The 13,830-nt window shown below is 37.8% G+C and overlaps 3 protein-coding genes and 1 long non-coding RNA gene across 8 annotated transcripts; 2 read left to right on the top strand and 2 right to left on the bottom strand.

Moving 5' to 3' along the window:
• The first annotated feature begins 857 nt into the window (after positions 1-857).
• Positions 858-2,124, top strand: LOC140782362 (uncharacterized). The gene is made up of 3 exons (XM_073128888.1): positions 858-1,198; positions 1,301-1,458; positions 1,586-2,124. The coding sequence occupies exons 1-3, from the start codon at positions 940-942 to the stop codon at positions 1,703-1,705; spliced, it is 537 nt and encodes a 178-aa protein (XP_072984989.1). The 5' UTR covers positions 858-939; the 3' UTR covers positions 1,706-2,124.
• LOC140782371 (uncharacterized) lies at positions 2,122-5,610 on the bottom strand. Its single transcript, XR_012107854.1, has 3 exons — positions 5,490-5,610; positions 5,284-5,382; positions 2,122-2,403 (listed from the first exon to the last, which is right to left on the bottom strand). It is a non-coding gene; the product is annotated as an uncharacterized lncRNA (long non-coding RNA).
• A 2,531-nt stretch (positions 5,611-8,141) lies between these two features.
• Positions 8,142-10,574, bottom strand: LOC140782200 (cyclin-D2-1-like). Of its 3 annotated transcripts, none has more exons than XM_073128669.1 (6): positions 10,162-10,574; positions 9,785-9,871; positions 9,453-9,557; positions 9,155-9,356; positions 8,944-9,074; positions 8,142-8,854 (listed from the first exon to the last, which is right to left on the bottom strand). In XM_073128669.1, the coding sequence occupies exons 1-6, from the start codon at positions 10,396-10,398 to the stop codon at positions 8,819-8,821; spliced, it is 798 nt and encodes a 265-aa protein (XP_072984770.1). In that variant the 5' UTR covers positions 10,399-10,574; the 3' UTR covers positions 8,142-8,818. The 3 variants fall into 3 exon arrangements, with proteins under 3 accessions (XP_072984770.1, XP_072984755.1, XP_072984761.1); XM_073128654.1 differs by having other exon boundaries at positions 8,142-8,858; positions 10,162-10,573; XM_073128660.1 differs by having other exon boundaries at positions 8,142-8,858; positions 9,453-9,548; positions 10,162-10,573.
• A 1,123-nt stretch (positions 10,575-11,697) lies between these two features.
• On the top strand, positions 11,698-13,409 carry LOC140780982 (tRNA (guanine-N(7)-)-methyltransferase). Of its 3 annotated transcripts, XM_073126741.1 has the most exons (4): positions 11,774-11,812; positions 11,905-11,948; positions 12,112-12,472; positions 12,546-13,409. In XM_073126741.1, exons 3-4 carry the CDS (start codon positions 12,173-12,175, stop codon positions 13,005-13,007), a joined length of 762 nt encoding a protein of 253 aa, XP_072982842.1. In that variant the 5' UTR covers positions 11,774-11,812; positions 11,905-11,948; positions 12,112-12,172; the 3' UTR covers positions 13,008-13,409. The 3 variants fall into 3 exon arrangements, with proteins under 3 accessions (XP_072982833.1, XP_072982842.1, XP_072982825.1); XM_073126732.1 differs by lacking the exon at positions 11,905-11,948 and having other exon boundaries at positions 11,698-11,812; XM_073126724.1 differs by having other exon boundaries at positions 11,810-11,948.
• The last annotated feature ends 421 nt before the right edge of the window (positions 13,410-13,830 follow it).

Below are 13,830 nucleotides of genomic sequence, written 5' to 3'. Positions count from 1 at the left end.
AATAATTAGATAGGATTATATAATGAATGGCTAGTTTTAAGGAAAGTTGCAGGTGGTTGTCTTAGTTAAATAGAGACTTGCTAAGCCCAACTTGTTCAAGTCTTGTTTCTGTGACATTGTATTAGAATAATGAGTTAATGAGTCATTTAAGCAAGTGCAGATTCCCATGATTAATTTAATCATTCATAATCTCAAGTGGTACACTAAGCAACAAATACTCTCTTGTGTTATGTGTAGGCAATTGGGCTACAATTAAACTATTAATTGAGTTATTATTACGAACGATTACACAAGTAGGTGAAATCTAACTAACATCATTAAAAAAGAAAAGAAGAAAATTTTGTGATTTAGCCTAATATACTTTTTGTAAGGGTGAAGATTGCAACGTTATAAATAATTTAACTTTATAATTGACTAAAAATATATAAAAAAGAAAGGAAAAAAAATTTTAATTTGAGAAAATCTCAAAGGGATAATTATGTATAGGGGGGACAAGGTTATAAGAGAAAAGGAGAGCCTTTGCCTCCTCATGTCATCCATCCATTCATTTCATCCGTTGAAGGTGGTAAAAAGCAAATATGTCATCTCCCCATCACTTGGGGCCCACGAAGAGGCCCAATAGAAGAATCTCACGCTCTGGGTCCCGACCGGGTTCCCCCCCCCCCCTCTTTGCCTCATATCCGTGCCACGTCAACCACGCCCACAGTGAGTCCGTTACCACCATTATCCACTGACATCACGCCACGTGGAAGTGGTCCAACTACTATGGGAAAAAAGAGCGTATTCCTCGCAGGGAATGGTTGGTTGTTGAGTTGCCCCCCCCCCCCCCTTCTTATATAATAAACATCATTGCGATGTCACTCCTATGTCCAAGTCTTCAACAGCCCGAGCAGCCATCGTAAGTTCATATACATTAAAGTTGCATAGAGGAAGAGAGGGATGGGGAATTGCCAGGCGGCGGAGGCGGCGGCGGTGGTGATCCAACACCCGGGAGGGAAGGTGGAGAGGCTTTACTGGCCGACGAGCGCCGCAGATGTGATGACGAGCAACCCGGGACACTACGTTGCACTAGTCACGCTCTGCTATTCCGAGGAGCAACCGGACGGCGGCGGGCGGGTGCGGCTGACCAGAGTGAAGCTGCTCAAGGCCAAGGACACGCTGTTGCTTGGACAAGTGTATAGGCTCATAACATCACAAGGTTCTAAATTCTTCTGCAAAACATTAAGTTGTTGGCATTTGATGTGTCCATTCCTACTGTTCCTAGAAGTGAATCTTTTTCTGTATTTCTTCTGTGACGCAGAGGTGACAAAGGCTTTGAGGGCAAGGCAGTATGAGAAGATGAAGAAAACTGAGTCAGAATTCATCGAAAGGCAACAGCAGCAGAGGGGGAGGCCGCATGATGATCAGGTCAAGCAAGTTGGTAGAGCAAGCCAACATGATCTGTTGAACAATGATCAGGTAGAAAATCCTTTGTAATCTTTGTTGAAATTTCCTGAAAAAGTCATCAGCTGCTTGAACTCAGAAATGCAATCAATCCAGTATAGTGCCCTCAGGCTCTGTTCTCAGTATTCTTTTCTGTGTTCAGGGAATGATTCAGGCATCGAAACAGGAGAGAGATCGGCACAGAAGCAGCGGCACGCAGTCGGCAGGGAGAGTTCGGCAATGGCGTCCTTCATTGCAGAGCATCTCTGAACAGGGAAGCTGAATAGGTTCTAACTTCTTCCACCGCTGTTCCAAAAGAAAAGATGGTAGCTGACGCACTCTGATACAAAGTCACAGGATGGTTCATGGAGTTAGCATGCTGGTGCTGGAATGACCTTCACGAACAATGCAAAATGAAAGTGATATTTGTAAGGAAAGCCTGTAAAGTGAAGAGAGAGAGCTGTAATATTCCATATTGTACTCACCTGGATATCAGAAAGGATGTCAGATTTTGCCTCTCTATGATCTGGAAAAAAAAGGATAAAGCCAACCTGTGTGGTGTACATCCACTTTTTCATCCCAAACATAAGGGAAACTCATCATTGTTGGTTAGACAACTCAAAGCTTGGCACCAAAACCTGTTTAAATTTGGGGCAAAGGGTATCTTTCAATGACAAAAGATGAAATCAATGTTCTTTGCTATTTGGAAGAGTTGCTTTACAAATAATTGTGTTCATTTTTACAAGGGCAAGGTCTTTTAAGGAAATACAACCAGGAATTGGACTTGAAATACTTATTTTGATTGCCAGGAAGACCAAATATCCCGTTCCTGGTGGTTTTGCGCCATAGCAAAGCTGCCCTTGCTGCCTCAGGAGTTCCTGGGAGTTCTTTCTCATTGAGTGTGAGCAGCATATCAGTAGAAGGCTCCACCAGGAGCGTTCCTGGACCTCCATATGCCTTGTGCAAGAAGTTCGCAAAGATCTAGTTTTCGAAAAGCAAAATACAGCTAGTTAGATATCAATAGGATAGTATTTAGAAGAATCTTAATGATTTCTGCTGGGCAGTACTTGAAAAATAAAGAACCACTAAAAATTTCAAACTCCTCCATATGGATATGGATTTTCCCTGGATCCATTTGCACGATCTTGTTATAATTCATTATTTGCAGAATAAGTCCTTACTTTTCTATTCTGCACCAACAGCATAATTTATAATCTGAAACTGAACATCCGTTGCTGTGCCAAAGTAAAGCATTACAGTACCGTGCGTCTCTCTAATCTTTTTGAATATTCCACCACTTTTTTCCTGACCTTCTAAGCATCCTTCTGACCTAATTCTCTGTATATTAGACATCATAATGCCATAACAGTTTATCACAATGTACCGCCACAGTGTTCAACATGATTAAGTCGTGATAGATCTGGGAGATTTTCTTGATATGAATGGCATGTTTGACGTAAGAGGATGAAAGTTAAACCTCACTTATATAGCAACTGCAGAAGAACAGAGGATTTGCTAAGATCAATCTTCTATTGTCTATTAAGACGATATGAAATTATGTAACAGAAATAACTGATGCAGTATTGGCAAAAGCTCCTCCAATGGGCCAGGTACAACCACCTTACAGTCCTTACCTCCTCAAAGTCCAAAGAGAAGACCCTGATCAAGACTTACAATATTTCTGGTTTTCTACAACTAATAGATGAAATGCTTTACAAATTTATTATATTCATACGTAGTGTATAACAATTTCACGACACACTTAGTATATATGCCAAGCCATCAAAGAGTTCCATACAAACACCATACGAGCAAAGCTACTGCTTCCACAAAAATTTCTACACTATTGCTTCAAGGAACAGTAACATATGATCTTGACCAATGGAAATAATAAAGAAAAATGATGTACCTGAAATTCAGGAGATCATTGTGCCGAATGATAGAGTCTATAGGACCAATTATAACTTTGCAGGTGTGCCATGTGGTGTTGATAACTGTTATTCTTTTGGAATTCTTTCTAGTGAAGATAAGTAAACAAGACATTAACACCATTAGGTACTATAATACTATTTAGATATATTCTCTTTATACTTTGGATTTTAGCTTAAGAAAGTAATACAGGTCTGCAATTAGTTGAACATTGGTCATAGAGCAATTTTAGAAGGAACTCCTGGTAAAGCGTGAATATGAGTTCAAGAAGAGAAAGCCACACCTGAATCTTGAGTTAGGTGAACACCTTTTTAGTTGCAACAGATCGAAGAGAAACATGAACAAATGGAGTAGACTGACACAGCTTTAGGATAAGGCAAAGTGACATGGACCAAACAGTAGTGAGGAACTTCGGACTTGTTGAAATATAGGCATACATTTTGTGAACCACCAAATATGGGGCAAAATTTGCTGAACAATATGAATCAGCCTAGATTATTAAGGTTTGGTCCATAGTTATCAAAACGAGACTGGACCAATGAACTGGTGAACTAACCACCAAACTGATTCGATTTTATTATCGGACCGATAATATAATTAAGCTGATAAAACCGGCCGACCCGACGGTTCAACTAGCTAACAGTGCAACCGGGACAAATTTCTACAAACCGACTGGATTACTCTTTTTTTCAAAATTACTTAATTGTCCTTAATATTGAACTATTTTCTTTTTTACCTAAGAAAAATTTAGTCCCAAATTTAAGATAATTATATTTTTTAAAATTAAAAGTGTAATTAAGATGTGATGTTATACAAGTCATATGATTTGATGTACTTAAACCTTAATATTAGTTAAAATGTCTAAATAATGGAAGAAATACAATATCATCGCTTTTATAGATAATTTTATAGTTTTTAAAATTATCTAAAGTTATAAGTATATTATTTAAATAATTGAAGTAATCCTAAATAAATTAGTAATCCAACCGGATGACCCACTAATTGAACCAATATCCCAATAACTTAACCTCTAACTGGGTCAACATTAAATCCAATTTTGATAACTATGGGTTGGCCAACTTGCAGATTGATATCACAAATTCTCTGAACTTAGTCTCTAGTGAGTGCTTAGACGAAGTTGCAGAAAGATATCAACATCAACAAACCATTATTGACGATATCAGTGAGAACATGTAAACCATGTATTTATGCACATGGAAAAAGAATTATTCTCTCTGTGCAGCCATATTAGAAAATGCGGCATCCATATATTGCATCTAGAATCTAGATTTCATTTCTTTATTAATTATCAACTATCAGCAGGATAGCTACAAAAGGAGATAATGATCTTTTGGAGAAAGTAGAACCAACTTCCTCTAATTAAGAAGAATTGACACAACCAGAGTAAGAAAATAGCATCTTCATGGTCAATCCTACGAGATGCACAGGAAATAGGAGACTATATCTCATTTCATTTCCCATGCTTCTCTATTTGCCAAAGATTAAACTGATGTGCACATTATGAGAAGTCTAGGTGTTACATAACAGAGGGTTTATCTTAGTCCTTAGATAATAAGGAAGCAACTCGAGTCTATCTTTAGCCTTCATTCCATCATTTAATTATATCATACTCGTATTGGCTCAAGCAAACTATTAAAAAGATAAAAGAGTGGCCAATCAGCTTGTTCTTAGTTAATTTAAGCTCATATCCATCATCAAATCGTATTCTGATTGAATTTGATAAGGCTTATAAGAGGATCAAAGACGTTCCTCCAGTGGCAGGTTAAAACTTTAGCATTTACTGTTACTACTAGTTATTCATCATTAAATCAAATCTAAAGACCAATTAAATTATTTAATAAGAAGAACAAAACAACAAAATACAATTAACAAACATTACTGCAGTCTTAGCCAAAATTGCTTGCCACTCGCCTGTTCACATATCTCGACAACCTCATCAATGTCATCACCAAAGACATCCTTGCTCTCCAAAAGCTTCTTCCTAAGCTCGCCCTGAAACTTTTGGGCTCCCTAAAAAGTACAATAAAAAGAGAGGGAAAAAAAGAAGAGAGAAATCTAAAGAGAAACAAGAGGACGAAGGCGAAATGGGCATTTGGCAAAATGATGGAAGAACTCACGGCTACGGCGAATTCTGGTATCTGGCCCGGGTACACGTACTCCAAGAGGCTTACAAGAGATGCTAAAGAAGCACAGATGGCTTGACGAAGGAGACGAAGCTAGCAGAGATGGATTTCGTACTCTCGAGCAGAGGAGAGACGCGATAGAGAAGGCAGCGCGGGTTTAAATAATTTAATATATGGGCCAGGCTTTCCGGCCCATATATTAATAAAGTACAACGTGTACTTCTAGTTGGGTTGGGCCTTTCAAACCTCAGGGTCCGATTTATACTGTTGATTTATTACCTACTAATAATTTAAGCTTTTAAATCAACTAATTACCTAATATAATATGGAAGGTCAATTTTGCATAAATATTATGCCATTAAAATTTTGGATTTTGGAGTCAACGCTTCTTTAGTGTTGGTTGCCATGGTTCTTAGAGGCATTCAGCTACTGCATCGTATGTAGAATCTCCAATCAAGAAGTCTGGGATTTGTTCGAGTTTCTGTCCAAGATGACGAAGGTCTGTCGTCACCATTCTTAGAGCAACTAGAAAAGCATTTACAGCAATCGATATCATCAGATGTTAGACTAAGGTGACCTAACTCGATGGAAGTCTTAATCCAGCCTACTTTTCTTCACCAACCATCGATCGCCATGAGAGTTGTATGTGGATCGTCTACTGCAACTTTTTTTTTTTTAACTTTCTGAACACCTTCTTCCCCACAGCCATCGAAGCGTGATCTTTTGCAGTTGCCATCTATCATGGCAGGAACAAAGAGAAGGGAAAAAGTAGAGCAAAAGTTGGTATCATGGGCTTCACTGGCTGCTGATGATTGAACATGAGACCTTTTATCTCCACCACTTTGTGATGAATGGACTACTACTACTACTACTACTACTAATACTACTGAAACTTTGTACCAATCTATATATATATATATATATATATATATATATATAGATGTATGATACAGTGAGCAACTTTAAGCTTTTATCATGGAAGGATTATAACAACTTTAAAAGGAGACAGAAATGTGATTGCAAGAAGTAATGCAAAAGGAGGGAGAGTGGCACTGCCTCCCATCTCCATAAAAGAAACACCATCCATCTCCAAATATTCTGCTATCATGCAAGCTTTTGACTCCATTATTTTTTGGGGGCCTACAACAACTCAATGAGCTTGATAGTTCTTGCAACCAAAAGATGCAGGAGAGAAGAAAAAAAAAAAGCTGAAGCTCTCCTTTATCAACTCATGACCTCCTCTCGCTTAAAAAAAAACCCAAAGAAAAAAAAGTTCGTGAAAGAGAGGGACATGTCAGGCTCCAGCACTCTTTCATTCATAGGATTCCTCAATATATAGAAGAGAGCACGAGGAGATAGTGGCAAGACAAGATAAAAAGTTATAAAGGAAAAGGTGAACTTTTCTACTTAAATTACTAAACTACATGACCCGTGTCTTAATCCAATTCTAAGGTTATCATTAAGGAGTTGTAGATGTTGGAAGTAACGGTATATGAGCTGACGTGTAACGTCGTGGGCCCCATTGGATAGGTGATCTAAGAGTTTGTTAGTAAAAAAACGTGGGAAAATGTAAGGGAGAAATGGTTGATTGCTTTTACTCCCTAACCGACGAACTGAGCTGTAATACTTGGAGCTATTACAACCAAACCTGATGCCCAGTTGCCCACCCTGTCCAATTCTATTGTTCTGTAAACAATTCATATCTCTTTTTTTTTTATCATTCAAGCCAGAATAAGTTTTATTAAGTTTTAGTCAATATACTAAGCCATCTAATCTAAATTTTAAATTGTGTGCATCGCTAAGTAATTACTTCGAATTAAATATCACTATGACATCAATTCATGCTACTGCATAACCAAACAAAGCCATTACGCTAGCTACCAAACTATCAAGCAATTTTGTCTATGATAATTATTTATCGTTGAAGTCAATCCTATGACCTCTTTAGTTATACTAAAGATAATTGTCAACTTTATTAAAGTTGAGTGGTATAAGCAACCATATCTATGGGCTTGCATTCTTATGGCTGTCTCCATGGATCGAAGGATTATCTACGACTCCTATTGGAGCAACTTCCTTTATTATATTTTTATTATTATTGAGGATTTTGTCAGCTACACATAAAAGAGCTAGAGAAAGAGTCAGCCATCTCTAATATACGAAACACCTAGACATATACATCTATTAGCTAACTCAGGCCAACCAATAAGAGTCCAACTTATCGATCGGAGAATAGTTTTATTGTGAGCGGATCAGTTCACGTGTGTTCTTAGATGTATACCAGCAAGTTATGACGTATGGCGACAAGATGAGCAACAAATGAGATATAATAAATGACAGAAATATAACTCTTGTTAAAATAGAATCCTATTAAGGTCATTAAGACTTTTTGTCACCCCCAAAAGTGAGCCTACTAGGGAGATTTAATTTTTCTACCCTATGATGTACCCAAGCAGCAATAAGTTAGGCATGGCCTAGGCCTACAAAGCAAAAATATACATCTATGGCACCTAACCTCTTGATTCCCACTACATGTACAATAAAGTTACAAGAAGACATTTATGTGGGGTTGACTTTTGTAGGTCGAGAAATTTAATTTTGATTGAGAAACAAGATAAATGACTAGATTGGCAGCAAACTCAAGCATTGACATAGAAATATGCAAATCTGAAATTTATTTATTGATGATATAAGACAAGTATTGGCCTCCATATGCCTCTTGTACAAAAGAGAAGTTAGCCATAATTCTAGGCTATAGCCTGGTGTTGGATCAATATATCACTTCAGGCTTACATCTATACATGCATGTTCACCATTACATGCATGAGACTCACAACCACCACTCTCAAACATCACCCAAAAAGAAAAGGTTAAAAAAAAAATCCACCAGATAAGCAAAATGGAGAAGTATCACTAAACTGCCTTCCCTTTTTCCCCAATGGCCCTAAAGAGACCTACCAGTATGCTTTTATTTTCAATGCATCTTCTGATCTGAATAGCCCCACTCTTCAAAGAAAACATATCCACCCTTGGGAATCTGCATCTAATTATGGCTTATAAATAATAAAGCCCCACATATGAAAGAACTTTGGAAAGAAACCAAATCCAACAAAAAAGAAAAAGAGAGAAGGAAAAAGGACTGAGGAATATATATACTGTGTCCACTTCTCACTACTATCTCATATGAGCTTTATTTTCTTGTCATCCTCCACCATTACTTAGCTTCCTTCTCTTGGATGGAGGAGAAGAACCCAAGTTAACTGTGGTTGTTACTCTGATCTGAGAAAGGACTACAGGATGCCTTCTCTGAATGCTACATATAGCTATTTGTTGCATAAGTTGGTAGCAACTCCTGATTCCTTCCTACAATAAAAATGTTTACATAATGCAATTAAAATTTAAGTTCATTGCCACAATACTTCCATAAGATTTTATTTTATTTTCTCACCTCTGTTAGCCCAATGCACCATGTAGATGCTATTGCAGGATCAATAAATTTGAGAGCTGTAGTCTCATCAGCAGCACATATTATGGCAGCTGCAGCCATTGATGATGGACAGTGATCCAAGAAGTCGATATCTGCTGATATTGTTACTTGTCAACTTGATGTGAAGATTGCTTTTTTTTTAATTACATATACTAAAAGAAGAAGATATTACCATGTATAGTAGCTAAAATAATTTGAGCAGCGCGAGAAACCAAATATTTTATATATTTTCCATAGGGATCGATCTTGTAGGCGAAAAAATCAATAAAAGTGAACGGTGTCACAGATCGAAGCCTCCAATTCAACGCGGTCAGGACAAGGAGCTCCATTCTAAGGATCGTTCGAGGTCTGAAAATATATTTTGCTTCCTCAACCTACAAAAATATATTAATTCTCAATTTTATAGCCTTTAAATTAAAAAAGAAAGATCTAGAATAGTTTCAACAAATAATAGAGAGAGTGAAAATTACCTGCAAGTCTAAGAGGGATGGGACTAAGGTTTCTTCCATCTTGGCAGCTAAGGAGAGGCAAGTCACTGCCAAGAGTTGCAATGCCCATTCATTTGCCTGTTGTCTCTATGAGAGGCATGCATAAATCCTACATTAATATATCATACAAGCTTCCATACAAAAATATAAAACATACTAATATTAGTAAGATGTAGATTAATCTCTCACACCTATGAGTGGATTCACATAGCAAGAAGAGAATAATAAAGTCCAAGCAACTACACAAGCATATATATATATATATACTAATGATGGTGCTTATAAATATTTATTATGGGCTGACGCCGGCTTACCGGTAAACAGTGGGAGGAGAGGAACCGATCCATGTAGTTGACGGCGAGGTACGCCGTTAAAGGACAGAAACGGTAATACGAATGCACCTGAAAATATTCACAAGAATAATAAGAAATTTCAATTAAAAAAAAATAACACAAAAGAACAGGGGTTTCTTTTTGCAAATAATCACCTACATTTTCATCTTATTCTGAAACCCACCGCCCTTTTGTATATTTCTAAGAAAATATTCATTTTATTTCACCCCTTTTCTACTTGGGAAATAAAGCCTTTTGAAGAATATTTCGAAGGGAGGAGGATTTTCGCAAAAAAAAAAATGCTGCGCTCAAGATAGCAATGTTCAATACTACGAATCTAACGTGCACCGGGGCTGCACCTTAAGGATCCACGCGATAGACTCGGCACGGGCGAACGGGTCAAGCAAGCGAGAGCGGAACCGGTCCGGGTAATCGCACCCGGGCGAGTACTCCGACTCGCCCTCTATAAAGCCGGCGATGGACTCGCCCGAATCGTCCGGGAACTCGGCATCGGCGACGTCCTCGAGCGAGTCGGCGTCCTCGGCGCACAGGAGCTCGCATGCGGAAGCCATGTCACCGGATAACCCGAGCCGCATAGTGGTGTATAAACGAGCTCTCTTCTCATTGCTTATCCATCACCATGGATGCCATGACTCGCTCTATGGTTACAAGCTTGAGAGAGAGAGAGAGAGAGAGAGAGAGAAGTAGAAGAAGAAGAAGAAGAAGAAGAAGAAAGTTAAGTGGGAGAAGTGGGAGTGAGAGTAGATAGCTTTCTTTTAAAGTGGGTATATATATGTATAAAATACTTTTGTCGTCTCCTCTAATTATAGATCAAGTATAATGGAAAACTCTAATAATTATATTATCTTTGAAAATAATAATAATAAAAAGAAATAAACAGGAATAAAGTTATTTGAGCTTGAACTGTCTACTCCAATCCAATTGGAGGAATGATATTACATAGTTTGATCAACGATTCCTTCGAAATTTTTAAACACAAAATTAGAAACTTCTCATTAAGTATTTGGTCGGGTTTTAAATGTCTAACATTGACCAGGTCAAAGTTCATATTTGGGCTTGTGGGGCCCCTAAAGTTAAAGCTCACATAGTAAAATCATCAATAATAGTATAGTATTGCCCCATTAAACATCAAAGGTTATCTATTGGTTGAGAAATTCAACACTTGTCCATGAAATTTTGGTCTCTTGCGATCGCCAAGGCTGAGGAATGGATGGGTTACAGTTTTGGTATTTAATAGATTTTTTTTTTAATTAGAGCCTTATGTATATTGAGTATTATTTTTCATAATCTCTGTTTTAGAAAAATTAATTATAACCTATTATAATTAGCCTGGAAACTCATAAGTTATATATTAAAAATATTAGTTGTGGGATTCCAGATACAGCTCTTTGCTGCTCTGCCAACCTTTGTCTTCTTTCAACTATTGGGCCTGCAACACTTTAAATAGTTGAGGATTTAAGTTTAATAATAGAAAAGGTCAAGTTGTGGAGACAAATCTAGACTAACAAAGCTTGCTAGGTTCGGTCCACCATGTGAACCCTCTTTTAACTCCATTCTTTTGTGCTCTCTCTCTCTCTCTCTCTTTTTCTTTTTTTTCCTCAATTTTTATTTGGCAAGTTTCGTAGTAACTTCTTTGTTGTCATGTTATGCCATTTTACCAGTCATAAGCTTTGCTAAAATAACCCCAAGTAATATATGATATGTTAGTGGAGGGTTTAAATGGGCTCAAAATTGAATTAATTTCTAAGGACTAGGAATTAATTTTGTAATTATTAAAGTGCTATATCGTACGTTGGGCTGGATGCATTTAATTGGGCCCAAAATTGATTTGGGACCCCCGTTAGTGGATCCTACCCGATAACACAAGAACCTTCAAAGGGAATCGGATTCGGGTTGGAAGATCCGGCAATGACCCTAGTATCGGTTCGATCCCGTGAAAGAAAAAAATCCGAGTCTTCTCTCCTCCGCCTCCCTCGTCTCGCAATTAGGGTTCGTCTCTTCATCTCTTTCTACTGGGTTTTTTTTTTTTTTTTCCTTTGTGTATTATTCTTCAATATTGTTGCTATTATTCGTGATTACAGTTTGATTGATCGCGTATAATGCGTTGTTTCTGGAGACATATATGGTATTTTTCAATATACTTAGATTCCATAGTTTACTTGCATCTTAGATTCTCGTGGCATGGTTATTCCAACAAATTTGATGTACATGATGAATTAATGATAGAAAACTTGAAAAACTAATTCATGCCCGTCAACTGTTTGATAAAATGCAATTGCTCTCTGTAGGACTCTTGGTATATAATCCAACTATATTATCTGCATCATTACGCCGGAGTGAGTTGTATCCATGTCGAAGAGTAGCAATGGTTCCACTCGCCTTCCAAGGAAACGTTTCTACCGAGCGCGAGCTCACAGCAATCCACTCAGTGACTCGCACTTCCCCATCCCCATGAGTCCCTCTGATGTTGATTACTCGCACCACTTTCCACACTTCTTTCCTTCGGAAGAGTGTGATCATGAGAATGGAGATAAACAACCAAAGAAAGTTCGTTTCGCAGACATTGGTTGCGGATTCGGCGGATTGCTTGTCAGCCTTTCTCCACTCTTCCCGGACACTTTAATGATCGGAATGGAGCTCAGAGATAAGGTAGATCATTGTTGACTTGTGTCTACATGTTTGGCATATGACATTATGATTTATGATTGAGCAACCACCGCAGGTAACTGAGTATGTGAAAGAGAGGATCTTGGCGCTAAGAGCATCAAACCCGGGACAGTACGAGAATATTTCAGTAGTTCGCACCAATTCTATGAAGTATATTCCAAATTACTTTGAGAAAGGGCAGCTATCCAAGATGTTCTTTTTATTCCCTGATCCCCACTTTAAGGAGAAAAATCATCGGCGACGGGTCATCAGTATTCAGTTGCTTGATGAGTATGCTTATGTGATGGAAATTGGTGGCATCATATATACAATTACCGATGTGGAGGAGCTCGGAGAGTGGATGCGCTCTTGCTTGGAAGATCACCCATTGTTTGAAGCTGTTCCGGTGGAAGAACTGGAAGCAGACTCAGTCGTCAAGCTCTTGACATCAGCTACTGAAGAGGGTAAGAAGGTTGCTAGAAATGAAGGAGAGACTTTTCGGGCTGTATACAGGCGCATAAGGTTAAACGAGGACTGACCTTCTGATATTGTTTAGAACATATAATTTTGCGAAGCCCAATGAAGTGCATCCGAAGAGCTGATCTTCAGCTGATAGTTCTTGGTTAGATAGGTTAGCGGCTCTTTAATTCAGATGTGCTCCTCTTCATCTTGTACTTTGCTTCAGGGAGAGAGCCGTTTGCTGCTATATCTTTTGATAGCAAATATTATCTATTTTGTTTATTTAGCATTACTAGGAAGCTGCAGTATCTTCTGCTGATACTTTTGGATCTTTAAATATGCTAAACTGATATCAGCTGAGTAGGCTGAGTTAGATGATTCATATGCAGTCATATTTATTTACTGAATCATATCGAAGTTAAGGACTTGTGCGGCAAATTATTGCCTAATGATTTTTTATAAGATTCTTTGATTTTTGTTATGTGGTACATGGATGGTTATAGGTATTACTTAATGCCTTCAGGCAACACACACAAAACCTACTTAAAGATGAATTTTAAAAGGACCTCTTTTCTGATGCATCGTAGCATTTATATATTAACTAATGCATTTGGTTTTAGCATATACATCTCTGATGATATTAGTGAAGCTGTGGCACTTTTTAGCCAGTAATATCTGATGATGGCATTTTTATATTGCTCTGGATACTGGAAAATAGTACTAATAGGTTGCAGAATTTAAACAGACTGGAGTAGTTCAATATGCAATATCACTGCATATTATGGTCATGTTTAGCTATGCAGAGGTTTAATTATGCACCAATATCTGAGAGCTCAAAAACTTGTAATCAACATTTCTTGTGGCTAAAACGAGCTCTCCTTTCAACATAAAGTAGGACAAGT

This window comes from Typha latifolia, chromosome 1 (assembly GCF_019914945.1).
Source record: "Typha latifolia isolate L0001 chromosome 1, TyphaL0001v2, whole genome shotgun sequence".
NCBI classification, from domain to species: Eukaryota; Viridiplantae; Streptophyta; class Magnoliopsida; order Poales; family Typhaceae; genus Typha; species Typha latifolia.
This window is presented reverse-complemented; position numbering and strand designations above follow the sequence as displayed.

What these genes read in the sequence shown, in the direction of transcription:
- LOC140782362 (XM_073128888.1), top strand. Translation starts at nt 940, where the DNA reads ATGGGGAATTGCCAGGCGGCGGAGGCGGCGGCGGTGGTGATCCAACAC. An exon ending in TAGGCTCATAACATCACAAG is followed by an intron (nt 1,199 to 1,300) that starts GTTCTAAATTCT and finishes TCTGTGACGCAG; the next exon opens with AGGTGACAAAGGCTTTGAGG. An exon ending in ATCTGTTGAACAATGATCAG is followed by an intron (nt 1,459 to 1,585) that starts GTAGAAAATCCT and finishes TTCTGTGTTCAG; the next exon opens with GGAATGATTCAGGCATCGAA.
- LOC140782200 (XM_073128654.1), bottom strand. Translation starts at nt 10,398, where the DNA reads ATGCGGCTCGGGTTATCCGGTGACATGGCTTCCGCATGCGAGCTCCTG. An exon ending in TATTTTAGCTACTATACATG is followed by an intron (nt 9,075 to 9,154) that starts GTAATATCTTCT and finishes CAATATCAGCAG; the next exon opens with ATATCGACTTCTTGGATCAC. An exon ending in GGTGCATTGGGCTAACAGAG is followed by an intron (nt 8,859 to 8,943) that starts GTGAGAAAATAA and finishes TTTTTATTGTAG; the next exon opens with GAAGGAATCAGGAGTTGCTA.
- LOC140780982 (XM_073126732.1), top strand. Translation starts at nt 12,173, where the DNA reads ATGTCGAAGAGTAGCAATGGTTCCACTCGCCTTCCAAGGAAACGTTTC. An exon ending in GAATGGAGCTCAGAGATAAG is followed by an intron (nt 12,473 to 12,545) that starts GTAGATCATTGT and finishes CAACCACCGCAG; the next exon opens with GTAACTGAGTATGTGAAAGA.